The sequence below is a fragment of the Geospiza fortis genome, unplaced genomic scaffold (genome assembly GCF_000277835.1).
Source record: "Geospiza fortis unplaced genomic scaffold, GeoFor_1.0 scaffold106, whole genome shotgun sequence".
Taxonomy (NCBI): domain Eukaryota; kingdom Metazoa; phylum Chordata; class Aves; order Passeriformes; family Thraupidae; genus Geospiza; species Geospiza fortis.
In genome coordinates, this window is record NW_005054377.1 from 3,093,840 (window position 1) to 3,111,598 (window position 17,759).

At 47.5% G+C, this 17,759-nt stretch overlaps 2 protein-coding genes across 2 annotated transcripts in view; both read right to left on the reverse strand.

Moving 5' to 3' along the window:
• Window positions 1–6,534, reverse strand: part of PRSS55 (serine protease 55) — an 18,182-nt gene extending 11,648 nt beyond the window's left edge. Inside the window, exons 1-4 of the mRNA XM_031060269.1 lie at window positions 6,426–6,534; window positions 5,396–5,585; window positions 4,163–4,410; window positions 1,147–1,289 (exon numbers count right to left, since the gene is read on the reverse strand). Of these exons, the coding sequence (XP_030916129.1) occupies window positions 1,147–1,289; window positions 4,163–4,410; window positions 5,396–5,585; window positions 6,426–6,534 (690 nt within the window). The remainder of the gene's footprint in view (window positions 1–1,146; window positions 1,290–4,162; window positions 4,411–5,395; window positions 5,586–6,425) is intronic.
• A 2,159-nt stretch (window positions 6,535–8,693) lies between these two features.
• Window positions 8,694–17,759, reverse strand: part of MSRA (methionine sulfoxide reductase A) — a 223,944-nt gene continuing 214,878 nt past the window's right edge. The window contains exon 6 of the mRNA XM_005424956.2: window positions 8,694–9,526. Coding sequence (XP_005425013.1) covers window positions 9,362–9,526 — 165 coding nt within the window. The 3' untranslated portion in view covers window positions 8,694–9,361. The remainder of the gene's footprint in view (window positions 9,527–17,759) is intronic.

Consider the following 17,759-nt stretch of genomic DNA (forward strand, 5'->3'; position numbering starts at 1 on the left):
TTATCACCCATGCAAAGGACGTGTGCTTCCACTGCTTGGAAATCTCACATTCCTCAGACAACTGTGACATTATTGTGGATCTAAATATCTTCTTCTTCAGCTTTCTGAGTCCAGGAGATTCATTTTGCTGGGAAAAAGTGTTCCTGCTATTTCACCAGCATCATTCACCCACAGAACTTCAGGCTAGGCTGAGCTGGGCAGTGCATCCTTTAACCATGTTAATGTTATCATGTGGCATGTTTCTTTTAAGATTTTTTTATTTAATTTAATGGAGGTGAAAGTCACTCCTTAGATGGTTTCAGAGGCAGATAGTCTCTGGAAAACCACAAAATCATTTTGCAAAGCAAACCTTCCCTCAGAGTCCCATGGTCCTGGTGCCCCTAGCCTTTGCCTATAGGTCAGAGGATCCCTCTCTGTCCTGGGTGCTGGTTTAGTTCCTCCAATGAGTAATTCCTACAGGATGGAGGTGTCCATCCATGTGTCTCCCCATCCAGACCCCTCCAAACCCATGGACATGTATAAAATACACCTGGGATAGTGGAAGATGTCCCTGCCCATGGCAGGGGGTTGGAACTGGGTGAGATTTAAAGCTCTGTCCTGCCCAAACCCCTCTGTGATTCCTAAAAAAACAATTTCCCAGTGGAGGAGGGAAATCTCAGGCTGGAACCAGAGGCTGCAGGAGAGCCCAGTCCTTGCCAGTCTCTCAGGAGAGGGGTTGGAATTTGGGTGCTATGAATGACAAGGTGAATTTTTGGCTTCCAGACTTCATCTGACACCAGGACAGCAATCCTGGGGGTGGAATGTGCTGTGAGGGCACAAGTTGTGAGTTTTGCCTCATTGGGGAGTTTGTGTCAGCTCCCTGATATCAAATACTGCTCAGACTGTAATTTAGGCTTGAAAAGTCCCTCATTCTCTGTCACCAACACCCTGCCACAAGATGCGACTCATTCTGGCACACACAGACCAACCAAGCACATTTGGGTCAGAGCCAAGACCTCACCTGAGAAATGTTTCTAATACTTAAATTAAACACCTCCATATTAAACTTCCCTCACAATTCTTTTGCCTTAAACCTCCTGGACAACCATTCCTGTCTCCTTTCAGGGTGTAACCTGTCTGTGAAGCAGACCAGGATGGTCCCTTTACCTGGCAGCCTCCTCCTCCTCCTTTTTGTCCTTCTCCTTGCTCTGTCTCAGCACACATCGTGCCCTCCACGAGGTGTGGGATGTGCTTCAGGCATTTCTCCCTGCTGATCAGCTTCACCCTTGTTTTCTGCAGCACAGGGGACGCTGCAGCAAATGAAAAGAGAAGAATCAACAAAGCTGCTGGAGATTTCCCTTGGGAAGAACCTCAGCTCGATTTCTAAAGCATCTCAGGGCAATGGGGGTCTCTGGGCAGAACTGTAGGGTTTTGGGGTCACGGGGGATCCCCAAGTGTTGGCAATGATGAGTTTGTTCTCCTGAGTTAATCCCAGAATGGTTTGGGTGAAAGGGACCTTAAAGATCATCCCATCCCACCCCCTGCCATGTGCAGGAACACCTTCCACTATTCCAGGTTGCTCCAAGCCCTGTCCAACCTGGCCTTGGACCCTTCCAGGGATGCCAGACTACTGGGAAGCCTCCAAAGGGATGGATTTTCCTGTGGTGGTCTCAGTGATCACCTGAGATGAGCTGCCCTGCACACCTGGGGTTTCTCACTCGTGGTTTTTTGGGAACCCAGTCTGAGGGGCTTTTCATGGGCTCCTGTGCAAGCCCCTTCAGATCAAAGTCCACCGAGCTTTCCCCAGAATTCTAATCTTAGAATTACAGAATCATGGAATAATTTACATTGGAAACAACCTTTGAATCGTTCAGTCCAACCGCTCCCCCAGCACTGCCAAGGCCACCTCTGCCCATGTCCCCAAATGCCACATCCACATGGCTTTTATATTCCTCCAGGGGTGGGGACTACACCACTGCCCAGGGCAGCTGTTCCAATGCCCAACAACTCTTCCAGGGAAGAATTTTTTTCCTAATATCCAATCTAAACATTGTTCTCCCCAGGGAGGCCACACCTCACCCAGGGGACCAGCTGTGTCTTCACAAAGTGACACAAAGGAAATATCTGCTTTATTCTTCCCTTGGGCTGGGAATACAGAAATCACAGCTGACACCTGCAAGTGACAAAAAGACTGAAAAATGTGCTGGGCTACTTGGAAACCCCAATTATTTCACCCATGTTTCTCTCTAAAGTGAACCTGAGTCTAAAGGATAAAACTGAGACCTTCGGATTGTTTGGAACTCACCCCTTGTTTCATTTTTCACTGTGATAAATCCTCCCAGAACCTTCAGGAAACTGACACTCAATGACAAGATCTAAAAGATGGAAAGTCGTCACGTCCCTTTTCCAGCTAAGATGGAAGTGCCCAAAGATGAAAATGCTTTGGTGAAGGAATCTCCATGAGGGTGAAGCGCTCCTGTTATGGAGAGAAGCTGGGGGAGTTCACCTGAGAAGAGAAAGTTCTGGGAAGACTTCAGAGCTTCTTCCAGAGCCTAAAGGGGCTCCAGGAGAGCTGGAGAGGGACTTGGGACATGGGATGGAGGGACAGGACACAGGGAATGGCTTCCCACTGCCAGAGGGCAGGGATGGATGGGATATGGGGAAGGAATTGTTCCCTGTGAGGGTGGTGAGGCCCTGGCACAGGGTGCCCAGGGCAGCTGTGGCTGCCCCTGGATCCCTGGAAGTGTCCAAGGCCAGGCTGGACAGGGCTTGGAGCAACCTGGGATAGTGGGAAGTGTCCCTGGCCATGGCAGGGGGTGGGACTGGATGGATTTAAAGGGCCCTTTCAACTCTGAACCATTCCATGATTCCATGATCCTATGGGTAGTTGGATGCTATGTAACTACTCAACAGAAAATAGGAACATGTTACCTTGGTGAAGTGGGAGAGCTTCACAGCTGTGAAAGTGTTCTGTGTTACTGTTGAGGGAGGAAAATGAAGCTTAAGAAGGCAAATGCAGAGTTTCATGAAGAAAATAAACTCAGCAATTGGAGCAGAATAGCACAGATTCAATGGGATGTTCACTTACTGCATCCGGGGAAGGACCACTCCAGCTCCAAGGCACCCCCTGCCCACCCAGCCCTGATTAATTCGTTCCAATAATGAATCAGCTCATTGGCTAATTAGTGACATTTGTTCAGGACAGACATTTTGGGTCACAATCAGTGCTGGAACTGCTTTCATTAGGGCTTAAATGAGATCAATTAGCAACAGCAATCTGCAGTCCTAAATGAGTGAAGGAAGGAGTGGCCAGAACCAATAAGTCAATCCAGCTCATAGAGGTATTAAGCCAAGACAGCCCCAAATCCTCATTTCATTTAGTCCAGACCATTTTAGACTCAGCCTAACTGGGTAATTCATGGAATATCCCAAGCCAAAGTTATCCACAAGGATCTTACAAGGTGAGAAATGTTCAAGACCTGGCTGGATGGGGCTCTGAGCAACCTGGGACAGTGGAAGGTTTCCCTGCCCCTGGCAGGGGGTTGGAATAAGATGAGCTTTAAGGTCCCTTCCAGCCCGAGCAATCCCATTATTCTGTGCTAATTTACCCACCAGGATGGAGCTTGTCTTAACCTGGCTGCCAAAATGAGGTGCAAAGTTTGGATGTGGTGCCAAAATAGGTCCCAGATTTTGCTCTGGGGGTCTGTTGGTGTCTGGTTCTTGCCCTGAACAGGGAACTGGTGGATGTGCAGAGGCTGGGGGGGTTTGGATGCATAAACCATCTTGATATCTTCCGTGTCATGCTTTCTATAAGCTACAAGAACGTAAAATTTGGTGGGTGATTGGTCGATGATTTATCATCATGGTTTGCATTTTTGTTTGGTTTTCTGGGGGGGTAGTTCTGGCTTTAATTCTATGTCTGTTTGGGGGTGGTTGTAGAGCGATGATGATGGTTGATTGTTGGTTTTGATATTAGCAAATATAGAGGAAGGTTAATTGAAAGTGTATTGATGACAAGTGATTTGGATAATGTAGGGATATATGGTTTAACTATTTGACAAAAAAAAAAAAGTCAAGATAAAAAAAGGTGGGGAGTGAAACTTTGTCTGGGAAACCCCTCATGGGAGAGGACAGCCACAAAACCCATCTTCCATCAGCAAATGCATCTCCCCCAGCACCTCACCTGCACTGGCACTCTCCCAGCCAGAAGCCCAGCAGTGCTGCCACGTGTCCCTGTCACACACGAAGGGCAGGCAGATGGGAATCTTCTCCGTGCTGAACTCGATGGGGTTGCTGAGCAGGATGAGGGCAATGTCATTCTGCAGGCTGGTTCTGTTGAACTCCTCGTGCAGGATCAGGCTGTCTGGGTTGCACTCTTCCAGAGGGAGGCTGAGGTTCACTCCCCCCACTGCCACCGTCAGATCTGGTGGCCTTAAAAACAAAACAGGGCATGGTGAGCATGAAGGATTTGGGTTATGAAGGTTGGTGGCTCCTCCCCAGAGCAGGGCATGATGGTGGCTGAGGCAGCTCAGCTGTAAATATCCAAGGAATTTACCCTCACTCCTAGGAAGGGATGATTTCCGGGGCAGAGGGGTGCAGAGGTAGAACGTGAACGCAGGTTATAAATGACCCAGTCTGTACCAAACAGATGGAATGGTCTGGATCTTTTGGATCTCTGTGCCCCAGGCTGGATGCTCAGACCCTGCTGTCCCCAGCCAGCTGCTCCAGGCTGTGCTGCCACAGGTCATTTGTCACCAAGCACTCTCAGCTGCCACGTTTTGGAGGGAACTCACAGAGGGTTGGACACTGCATGGAGTTGATTTATGCAGAACTTGGTGTTTTAAACTCAGAGTCTCCATGAGGTGAAGGTGTTTGGTGAAAGCAAAGGTAATTTGAGGGATCCAGTGAGCTAGAATGGAATACATCACCTTTTACAAGGAGCTGGATGCACAAGAAACGCTTGGGGCCATCAGAATAGCATTAAAGGCGTTTATCCAAGGCTGCTCAGGCCATCCCTCAAAGTATTGAGGGATGAACACAACCACACCCCTCAAAGTATTCCCCTTCTGCTTGAAGCCAACCACATCTCCAGAAGTCAAAGCTCTGGGAACACCAGGAAATTAATTAACCCAAGAAAATCAAAAAGTCCAAAGGCATTGGAAATGGTTATGCAGATTTCTGCACATTTCTGTGTTCAAATATGGGCCTGATTCCCCCAGAGGAGACAACCCCTGTTTTCAGGGCTCAGTCACACCAATGGTGGCACAGGAGGAGATGCACATCCTGCACCCACCAGGAGGAATGTCATCCCCACCAATGGTGGCACAGGAGGAGATGCACATCCTGCACCCACCAGGAGGAATGTCATACCCCCCTCCCCATGCCTGGGCTGCCCTCCCACCCCTGGAGCACTCACAGCTCATCTGCAAAGCAGTGTGCTGCAGTCAAAATCCACAGGGCACTGATGATGGTGCCTCCACAGATGTGCTTCCCCTGGCTCTGGATGCTCACGTGCCACGGGAATTCCCCAGGGGTGACGTCTGTCCCTGTCCCAATCCTCTTGCCAGTGCTCTGGAAGGACTCGTAGGACGGTCGGAGGCCACAGCCTGGGTACAGAAAGGGACATTTTGGACACATTCAGCAGTGTCACAGCCTGTGCTGGACAGGGGCAGGACATCCCTGAGCACTGAAATGGAAATATCCATGGAATTAGAGAAACAGAATTGTTGGGGTTGGAAGGGATTTAAAAATAATTTTTCCAACTCCATTCCAACTCCAACTTCCACCAGACCAGGTTGCTCCATGCCCCATCCAACCTGGCATGGGACATTTCCAGGGATCCAGGGGCAGCCACAGCTTCTCTGGACACCCTGTGCCAGGGCCTCATCATCCTCACAGCCCAATATCCCACCCATCCCTGCCCTCTGGCAGTGGGAAGCCATTCCCTGTGTCCTGTCCCTCCATCCCTTGTCCCCAGTCCCTCTCCAGCTCTCCTGGAGCCCCTTTAGGTCCTGGAAGGGGCTCTGAGCTCTCCCTGGATCCTTCTCTTCTCCAGGTGAGCCCCCCCAGCTCTCCCAGCCTGGCTCCAGAGCAGAGGGGCTCCAGCCCTTGGAGCATCTCTGTGGCCTCCTCTGGACTCTCTCCAGCAGCTCCTTCTGCTGTTGGCCCCAGGGCTGGAGGCAGCTCTGCAGGTGGGGTCTCAGCAGAGTAAAGGGTGACAATGCCCTCCCTGGATGTGTTATTTGATCCCTCCCGAAGTGACATCCCTGTCACCTCCCTAAACCTAAACTCTGCCAAGCATTGCCCAGGAATTTGGGGTGGGGGAAACCATTGACAATGTCCCATGGGCAGGTGGGATAAAATCCCTGTTTAGGGAGTGGGAGGTGCATCAGGCCACACCTTCATTCCCTCAGCAGAAGGAATAAGCCCAGACCCGTTTCACTTACCCACATTTAAATATTCTGCAGCTCTTCTGTGCTGAGAATGCTGCGAAACAAAACCTGCCTGGACACTGCTGGTCAGGGAAGCTAAACAGGAGAGGGTGAGGAGCAGCATCTCAATCCAGCCTGGTCCAACACTCTCCCAGAGCTCTCAGAGCAGTGATGCCTCTGCAGATGCCTCGGGACACAGCCTGCATTCCATGTCAACACAACCCAGATGACATCACAGCACCCACTCCTTCCTGGGGGTGGGTGCAGCACTTGGATGTTCCTTCCGAGGCAAAAAGGTCACTGAGGGAAAGCTCAGGGATTCCCAAAAGGTTTGTGGCTTCCTCTGGCTCTCACAGGGACAGGGCAAAGCGGAATTCCTGTCTGTATCCCAGGCTAACCTCACAGGATATGGCAATGGAGGATTTCATGAGCTGGGTGCTGTAGCCCTTGCTGGATCTTGAACCATCTTTGAAGACCTCAGGAGCTGGTCCTCTATCAGCTTTCAACTTCATCTCCTATCACACAACTTCAAAGCCTATCACCACATTAATTTTCTCACTTCCTGATAATTTTCTCTCCAGTTAAACCACACCTGGGGTATTGACCTGAAGGTACTGAAACTGGAGAGTTGCTCCATCCCTGGAAATGTTCCAGGACAGGTTGGACAGGCCTTGGAGCAAACTGGGGTAGTGGAAGGTGTCCCTGCCCATGGCAGGTGGTGGGACTGGATGGTCTTTAAGGTCCCTTCCCACCCAAACCATCCTGGCATTCTGTGTTTGTAGGAAAAAGCAGCAATTCTGTCAAAGGACAATTTTCAAAGAGTGTCCAATCAAAACTCTCAAATCAAAATCAAATCAAAGATGTCAGTAAATAATTCTGTGGTACCAAAATATTTTGGTGTGGGCCAATTGTAGTATCAATGGAGCCATTATGCTGATTTTTAGGCCAACACATCGTTTCTATCAGGACAGGACTTAAAAAAAATCTCAGCCAGGCTCAGACTTGAGGATATCTAAAATAAGAGCTTTTCCCAAAGACTTTCCAGCTTTTCCAAAACAATAACTACAGCACAGAGTGGGAGGAGAGGGAGAGGAAAGGAAGGGAACCAGGAGACATTTCATGAGCCCCCAGATGATTCAGCACCTGAAATGCTTTGCCTTGGAGCACATCAGGAATTATCCCACTGGAGTCTGGATTTCACAGAGGCTGACAATGCACAGGATGAGGGTAAGACTTTATTTCCCTCTCGTTTTTTGCTTCTCTGTCACTTCATGCCAAGGAAACGAGACACAAGTGCTGGTTTACTCGGCTGTGAACACTGAAAAAACTCCATGGCAGGACAGGTTAGGGACAGGATCAGTTACCACAGGAAACAAAATTCTGAGTGTGCTGTGGGCAGATTTTGGGGCATCTTCAGGAAGAGCCTAATGGGGCAATCCTGCCTGAGGCAGCTCCTGTAAGCCTGACCCAGGCGCAATCTGCCAAGAGGACAGATTTCCTCTGGATTTTGAGACTGGGATGAGCTCAGTATCAGCTGAGGAGCACGAGGGAAGATGGGGAGCTGATTTTTCTGGCACAGATTTACTCCCCATCTTTGGAAACAGTGGGCAGGACTGCAGCACTGGATTTACAGCCCCAAACACTGACTTTGTGGGGAGCATTTTCAGTCTCTCCAAGCTTGGAGCACGATCTGCTCTGCTGTGTAGGTGCAGGAGATGTTCAGGGAGCTGTTTTGGGCCTTTTTTGAGCTTTAAAGCTGAGCTGGTGAGCAGGAAACATCAAACCAAGCTATGGAGAGCAGTGCCATGGAGAAGGAGGTGCTGTGGATTTGTGTCTCTGAGTGCCACCATCTGTCCCCCAAAACTGGGTCACCCCTTGAGCTCTGGACCCACAGGATCCCATTTCCATATGGGATAAACTGTGCATCCCTGCATCCTTTGTCTGCAGCTTTGAGTCTGCATTCTGACATCCCCACGAATAAACCCAAAATTGATTTTTTTTCACCTTTCTGTCTGGCCTGCTATTTTGACTGCGCACTCAATGGAGACTGCCCCAAGTTACCTTTTCCATGAGCCTGCTCTTGGTGGGGGCTCCCCAAGTCATTAAAGTACAAATAATTAGTCATAGGGATAATTCCACTCCTCTGTACTGTCATGACTGATGATACAGATTTAAACGCCCTGGTGTTTAATTAGAAAACTGCAGCATTTTATAATATCTGATAATTTATTTTTTTTTAGATCTACCCAGATATCCACTTGGAACACATCACAGAGAACATTGTTCTTTTCTTGTTCTGTCATTTATTGCAGAGCAGGAAACAAAACTGATTTATTTTTGTGTTTATTCACTTCTCAGAACTGTCAAAAAGAAGCGTCACATGACAATTTCATTTTTTATGGCTAAAATAATTTCATAAAATAGGCACTACAGGTGGTACTAAATGCTGTGAAAGTGGAGTTGTGGTGGGAGAATTACTGATCTGATCAATTCATCATTCCCAAAGATATCAAATTCCAGGGTTGTGACAGGTAAGAAACCCAACCACATCTCCAGAAGTCAAAGCTCTGGGAACATCAGGAAATTAATTAACCCAAGAAAATCAAAAAGTCCAAAGGCATTGGAAATGCAAAGCAGCTACCGGTGCAACCACCTCCTAATTCACCCTTTTAACAGCATTTCAAGCCAAACTTCGGAAATTTGGATCTCTTTCCACCTCTCCAGATGACAAGGAAACCCTGGGAGCTGCACAGAGCAAGAATGGGAGCAATTCCTGCCTCTACTTTGGCTTTTGATGCTGACAAACAGAAAACTTATGATTATGGAAAGCCTCCCCAGCAGATTCCCAAATCTTTATCCACGGATGCTGCAGAAACACCCACCAGGGCTGCTGGACTTTTTTTTTCCCCAAGCTCCGTACAATGAAGAGGAGGTGGTGGAGCAAGCACAGGCTATTTCCTGATGCCCACGGGGCAGGAAACGCCTGTGCCTCCCAGGCCACAGTACCCTCCAGGGTTCTTGCTGAGGTACTGCTGGTGATATTCCTCGGCATAATAAAACTCAGGAGCCTCCCGGATCTCCGTGGTGATGGGGCCAAAGCCTTCCTCCTTCAGCACCTGTCAGGAAAGACCATGGAAAGCCATTAGTGGTTTGTTAGGATTCCTCCCTGAAGGAGCCACAGGCTGTCTCTCAGCGCTCACATTCCCAGCTCATCCCTGAAAGCTTCTCATCCCTGCTCTCGTGGTGTTTTGCTTTGCTCCAAGGCATTGTGGCCACAGAGAGGGAGGGAGCCATCACCCATCCCCTTTTAATGGCTCATTTGTTTAATCTGCCACGGCCACGCTTTTACTCTCTTTATTAACCCAGGCAGTGATGTGGAGCATCAATGAAAGTGGAAAACAAAGGGAGAACATGCTGGGATCCACCCTGGGATGCTGCACTGTCCAGGAACCTTCCCTGGAAAGTGCCTCGGCTTCAATATCCACCCACAATGTCCTTGTCCAAGAAGAATTTCTGGGTGAAATTTCAACCCCAAGGATGTCCTTGGGAAATCAGAGCATTTGGGTTGGTTTTTGGTTTTTGTTTTTTTTTTATTCCTGCAGAGTCACTGCAAACTCATTCTTCAAAGAGAAAAGTTCCATCTTGACCAGAAAGTTTTAAGTTTTAAGGCAAATTATGGCTCATTTTGGAAAGATTTGCCAATACCGTGGACCAGGAGCAATAACCACTTGGCAGGAAGAGAAGACAGAATGTGGGTGGGGATTTTAAATTAGACTTTAATTGCTTTCTGATATCCCTTAGCTGAATTTGAAACTCCTGAGAGATTTCTGACAGAGGGAATTTCTTTTTAAGATGAATTGCCGTGACATTTTCCCCATTACATTGTCCTTTCCTAAGGAAACTGGTAAACACCAACATTTTAGAGCCAATTCTCTTCTCAGTGTGGACATAACTTGTGCTCTGAAGTCTGTGCTAAAACCTAGTAAGCACTTTTAATTATGTCATAATCCTCTTGTAAATTGTAGTTATAAACACTGGATGTAGATAGAATTGATTGAAGGGTCAGCATTTAGAATTCCCAGAAAAATATTTGTTATCTCGCCATACTATTAAATATATAAAATATAAATAAAGGGAAATCACCACATGGAATCACAAAATTGTGAATCTGCCATCAGTCATCAAGTTCATCCTCTTGACTGAATGGCAGCAGCCTTGATCCCAAAAAATATTGGTTATGGAAGATCTTTGGAGATGGAGATCTTCATTCCAATTTTTTCCATCCTGTTAGAGAATCCCTATTAAGCCTAGCCCAGTTAAACCCAGCATTTTAATTTAAACCCAGTATTGTGGGTTTACTCATCCTGGAAGTGGAAAGAAAATCATTCCCTTCCTCCTTCCTCTGCTACATGGCTGGGGAGAGGCAAGGATGACATGCAATGGAAATACTTCACTTAAACAACAGGTGATTATTTGGGACAAAAAGTTTCCAAATTTTCCCCACTGGGGATTCCCAGATCCTGCCCCAGCACAGCCAAGCCCTGCCCTGAGCCTGACAGCTGCTGCTGGGCTTTGGAGAGCATTATTCTGATTTATTCCCACAATTTCACTGTCTAAAGGACACATTCTGCTGTGTTCAGTCTTCAGCCAGGAATGAAGTGATAAGATGGATGCAAAATCCATGATTGACCATGGAGAGCCCTGAGTTTCCACCCTGATTTCTCAGCACAGCTTAGGAAGGTGCTGACTCATTAATTCCTTGTGTTCCCACACAAGGAATTGGCATCACAAGCTCAATTTCACAGGAACCTGGCCTAATTTTCCCATGTAAAACCACCAACCAGCTTTTTTCCACCTTTTGGACTGGCTTTGTCCCGAGGGAATCAGGTTATTCATCTGTCAGACACGTGAGTAAGGAAGACAAAACATGTGAAGGTTTGCACTGCAACACATCAGCAGCACCAAACACAAAGAGGTGTCAACACAGCTCCTTTCACAAAGCACTGTTTCACTTTCTAACCTTCCCAGCACAGAGAAAACACTTTGGAGTGATCTTCACTGCTGAAAGATGGCACAAACTCTGCCATCCTGGGCATTACTCATTTACCTGCTGCTGCAAACGCAGTCAAAATTGGCCTCTCCCCCTTCCCTGAGTCATGAGGATGCTGCTGGAGGGGGAGAGATTTTTCCACTGTGTTTTCCACAGTGTTTGTTACAGATTTTTAACCTGGGACTTTTCCATCATTGGCTTCATTTTGTCAGTTAGGGAATCCATTCCGTTCGATGTGGCACCACAAGAGGGCATAAACATCATTTATCCCTTCCCAGCCCATTAAAACCTGAATAAAGCAGAGCCCAGGATGAGTCCATATATTGCACTTTGGTGCTGTTGTCAGTGGGAACCCCTGGCGCTGACACTCTGCCAAATCCCACCTTGGATGTTTGGATTTTAAAGGGAAAATTATTTTCCTCACACTGACAATGTTGATGTGAAGATAAAAACATCACTGGGAGACATGGGGAAGTTCAGGATGTGCTGGCTCTGGCAAGTGTAAATCAGCCCACTCTGGATTGATTTCCTGCCACTGAGGCTGATATAATTTGATGGTAATCCTGTTCCAGAAGAATTTTTAGTCTTCTCTGTCTCAAAATTCCTGAGCCATCCAATAAGACCTCTCATTACTATGCTGCAGCTAACCCTTGGGATTTTTAACTCAGTGCAGGAAATTTTTAAGGAACCATTGGATCATTTTCCCCACCACTATTCCACTGCAATTCAAAGAGAATTTATTCCTTCAGAGGATTTCTGCGGCTTTTGTCATAGGAGAGATCAAAGCCCTGAAAGATCATCGACTCCAATTGTTAACCCAGCACTGCCAAGTCACTGCAACATCACAAGAGAACCCTTTAAGTGCTTATAATGCAGCCCAAAAAATCCTGTCAGATTCCACCAGGGAGGGGCCAAACCAAACCAGATCTCAAATCTCACCCAGCTGCAGAGGGGACACTGGAACAGGAGTAAGGAATCACAGAATCATTACGGTTGGAAAAGACCTCCAGGATCATGGAGGTGTCAAAGTCAGCACTGGGAACCTCAGCACTACAGGTTTGCCAGCCAACCTGTACTTTCAGCATGTAAAAGATGTGTTTGATGATTTTCCTAATTCTTTGCAGACTGTGAAAGTTTATTTCCTGTTGTTGGCTTTAAACCTCTGCCTGACCACTGATGACCAGGGTTGTCATTGCATCCTCTGTCACAAAACACTGGATCTCAGAATCCCAAACAGTTTGGGGTTGGAAGGGACCTTAAAGCTCATCCTGTTCCACCCCCTGCCATTTGCAGGGACACCTTCCACTATCCCAGCACGATCCAAGCTCTGTCCAGCCTGGTCTTGGACACTTCCAGGGATCCAGGGGCAGCCACAGCCTCTCTGAGCACCCTGTGCCAGGGCTTCACTGCTCTCACAGGGAAGAATTTCTTCCTAACATCCAATCCAAACCTACTTTCTTTCAGTTTGAAGCCATTCCCCCTTGTTCTGACACTCCAGGTTGTCATAAATATTCTCTCTCTACATTTTCTGTAGGCTTCTTCAGGCACTGTAAGGTCCAAAATTCACCCCAAATCCTTCTCTTCCCCAGGGTGAACAACCCCAGTCCTCTCAGCCTTTCCTCAGCAGCAGAGATGCTCCATCCCTGTGATCATCCTGGTGTCTCCTAATGCAATTCCTTCTCCCCTCTCTCCACAGAAATCTGGATTTTACCCCTTAATTCTGGCAATTCATGCCTACAGCCAGACCCACAGCCTTTCACTCCCAGTCCATAACCCAGGATTATGGGTTATGGATTCTCACCCTTTTCCTGCATCTCTCCAGCTCTCCTTCCCACTGCAGTCACGGGGGTGACTGGAATTCCACTGTGCTCAAGAGCCCCAGGGATTTATTCAGCCCTGCACTTACATTTCCTCTTTCATTCCCCATCCCTTTCCCAGCAATTCTTTGCATTCCACTTGCCTTCCTGACCTCTGCTGAGCACGGAGCAGATGTTCCCAAAGCACCATCTGCAATGACGCCAGAACCTCTTTCCCGGGCTAATTTAAACCTTCTCATTGTGCCTGCACTTGACTTTTATTGACATGGAATTTCAGCAGCTATTTTCTGTATTATGGTCAGATTCTTCTGCAACTTTTTTGTAGCTGTGTCTGCTTTGGCTCACCTGGAATAACTCCAAACCCTCAGCGGGTTTTGGTGCGTCACCATCCTCTTTTTTTTTCAGCCCTTTTGTGAGGATATTGAACTGCACAGCTTCCCAAGACAGGTTAATCTCTCTTCACTGCAGCAACTGCACAGTTATTTGTACCTTTTATTTCCTATTTGTACCTCAGAAGAGCAACTTTCCTCTTATTCCACATGTGGCACCTCATTGTGCATCCTTTCTCTTCAAAAAAAACCTGTATTATGTGTGCAAGACATGAGTCTCCTCATGCTGAAGTCATTATAAATTTGACAAAAAGGCTTTAAAATTGGTTTTGCTAAATGAAACCATTTAACTTTATGAGCAGAGGCATTAGTAAAGCAGGGGAGTATTAATTGGCTTCAAGCATTTTGTGGCTTTTAATAAAAACGGCATCATCCTGTGTTTGATTCAATAGACACTTTATAAACCAGCTTATACCAACATCCATCCACTTTGTCTCGTGTCCCAGTGAGTTGCACGAAGCTGCTGCATTTCTCAAACCTCCTTGAAAAATCCCTGATGTTGGAAACACCCCAGAGCATCCTGGCACATGTGATAGCTCCTGTACCATCACTCCTGATGTCAAACTATAACAACAATCCCACCCAATAAATTCTGCTGGGCTCTCCCTCCATTGCAGTGTCTACTCAAAATTTCACACCAGCAGCAGCAGCAATCCTGAATTTCAGCTCTTTTTCCAAAAGTTCTCAGAATTAAAAGAGCTGCACTATGGAGAAGAACTGCAGGAATTAGTTCTGTGAAATCTTTAAGATGGAAGGCTGTGGGAATTCTAAACACTTGATCCCTGTGATATTTTTAACTGGAAAACAACTTAACTGACTTTGCCAGGTTTGTGGATTGGTTGCTGGCAGGTTTGGGGGCAGAAATCCAGCCCTACAGCCTCGCTTGATCTAGAGGAACAAGCTTTGGTCCAGAGGAATGAGCAATCACCAATGTTTTATTTTCTCCTTCATTTATTTTCTCCTTCCCTTCCCTCTCCTTTCTGGCAGTTCAGCCCACTCTGCTGTGTCATCAGTGATATATGATCTGAAATTGTTTCCTTTGTGCTGCCTTCAGTTGGCTGGAACCGCTCAGTTTGTCACACTGGGTCCAGTCTCCTCTATGTCACTTACTGATGTTGGCTTTTCCACATTAATTGATGCCAGCAACCTCTACAAGTGCTGGAATGGGCTGAAATCCTGATTATTTGGTAAAATATGCATTCCCAGCCTGTAGGTGACCTGCTTTTGGAAGTCATGGGTTTATGACAGGAAGAAGGACCCTGCCAAGGGAAATGTGGGAGCAGTGGCTGGTGAATGCTGAAGTCCAGCCCCAGCTACCACATGGACTGGGGCCAGATATCCACATTCCCCTGATTCCAGCTGCCTCTGCCCTGTGGATTCCATGGCATTGATGCATTTGAGAGGTGGTGCTGGGATTGATTAGCAAATGCTTTTCCACAGGGCTGCGGAGTGCTGCATAATGAGCTAATGCTCACACAGGCTTCGGAGAGCTGTGTAACTCCTGAGTATTGTTAATATCCTTGCAGGGAAGCTGTTTGCTCTCAGAACTCTCCTTGCAGAGTGCCTCTGGCAAATCAGGCAAGACCAAGACTGGGAATGATGGAATCATGGGGGTATAAATTCCTCATCTTTCACAGAATGGGCACAAGGATCTAAGGGCAGAAATGGTGAAATCCACAGACTACGCTGGGAGAGAAAAGCAGCTGCTGTGGGACTAAATCTGAAGAAAAATGTCATAGAATCATGGAATGCTTTGGGTTGGGTTGGGAGAGACCTTAAAGACCATCCAGACCATGGGCAGGGACAACTTCCACTATCCCAGGTTGCTCCAAGCCCTGTCCAGCCTGGCCTTGGACACTTCAAGAGATCCAGGGGCAGCCACAGCTTCTGTGGGCACCCTGTGCCAGGGCCTCACCACCCTCACAGGGAAGGATTTCCTCACAGTATCCCATCCATCCCTCCCCTCTGGCAGTGGGAGCCATTCCCTGTGTCCTGTCCCTCCATCCCTTGTCCCCAGTCCCTCTCCAGCTCTCCTGGAGCCCCTTTAGGCCCTGGAAGGGGCTCTGAGCTCTCCCTGGATCCTTCTCTTCTCCAGGTGAACACTCCCAGCTCTCCCAGCCTGGCTCCAGAGCAGAGGGGCTCCAGCCCTCGGAGCATCTCCATGGACTCCTCTGGGCTCATTCCAGCAGCTCTACATCCCTCTCATGTTGGGATCCCCAGAGCTGGACACAGAGCTCCAGGTGGGGTACACCAGAGTGGAATCAGCTCCCTTGTCCTGGTCACACAGCTTTAGATGCAGCCCGGGATACATCCTGTAGGGATTACCCATTCCCTGGCCAAAGAGGAGCAGTGCTGCTGCAGGAACCTGCAGGAATTTTTCCTAGGGATGTATCCTTCCAGTGCAGCACAGAGAACATGCAGGTGAGAAAGAAACAGGATAGAAAAAGATGGTACAAAATCTAAGCTGAAGAATCCCGATTTTCATCCATAAAACTGCAACATTTTGTCCAAGCTTTTCCCTGTTGACAAATCTCCCACACAACAGAATACATCACTGAAATGGAGAAACTGATCCTGTCTGGAGACACATCTCCAGGAGCCTTAGGGGAAGCTGGGTGTGTGTATAAAGTGTGTTTTGAAGATCTGCTTTCTCTGAAATGTTTCCCTCTTAACCACTTAGCTTGGAGCAGGTTGTTTGGTCACTCCTCCCTGCCAGAGGGGAAGGAATTGCTGGGCTTGGATATCCATCAGTCCTGCCAAGGTAAATCACAGTTGGATGATAGCCTGGTATTAACACAGCCCCAAGTGGTTGTGCTCAGAGGGTCTAGGGAGGACCAGGAGTGCAGTTAGCCTGATATTTCCTTCTATTTTACCTCTGAGTGTAAAACCTGAGTGTTGCGCACAACAATGAGCTCTGCCAGCTGAAATATCACATTTATGCAGCCAGATTTCGTGGTACCTTCTCCCACAACAGGAAAAGAGGAGCTTTGAATTTGTCCTAAATCATCTTAAATGCAACTGACAGCGAAATAAAATCTGCAATTCTATTTTTTCCTGTTGGATGCTGATCCTGTGAACGTGCATAGGAAGGAAGTTGTATCCTGCTCTCCATCACATCCATCTAATTCTGGATTCAAAGCTTTTTAGCTCCAGATACTGCCTGGTTTAACAGGATCAGCTTGACCCAGAGTCTTTACAAGCTTGACCTTCAGCATGGAGCTTCCTGAACACCCATCCTGTTTTCTCCTGAGGGAAGAGAGATGAAAGTGGGGAATGGCACGGGCGGGCATTTAGGAGGTAGAGGGAGATAACATTAGCAAAGATAAAAGACATCTTGCTCCAGTAGCATCTGGGAGCTAATTAGGTGTTGAAGGAGCCATTGAGAGAGATGGAAATTCTGTTTGTCTGGCCAATTTGAAGGCAGCCAAACAGCCTCTTACTGCACATCCTGCATGGATAATTGATGATGCCTAAGAAAACTCCTGCCCCATCCTGACTTCCAGTGATCTAAAGCTCAAATCTCCTCCCTGGCTGGAGACAGCAGAGTCTCCTCCCCTAATCACTCATCCATTACTCTCATATTCCTGAAATAACAACAGCCAGGGCCCAGCTGGGATGGGGGAAATGACCCACACACAGAGCAACAAAGCTCAGAGCAGAATGCTGGAGACCACAAGTGGTTTGGCCCTGGATGACTCTGAGAAACCAACTCATCCAAAAATACTCTAACATCAGGCAGCCCCAGCTGCCCGTGGACAGAATAAAGCCCTCCACATGTAAATACTGTGTTGACAAGACTTCCCCACCTCCATTAGCTCAGTTATCTCTGGATCACGTTTTGTTCCAAGTGCAGAGCAGCTTGTGGTGCTCCCTTGGGTGTGAGCCCTTGGCAATGAATGTAAGGCTCTGCAATTATTTTTTATTCAGGGGAGCAGCAATGAAGAAGTAAAAGTATTCATTTGCCACATCAAACCCAGAGGGCTCAGGTCAGCTCTGCTGTTACACTGCCATCATTTTATTTTTCTCTCTGGATTTCCATCAAGTATTTCTTCCATGATATATAAGCATGACAGTTTCTCAGGAACACATATGA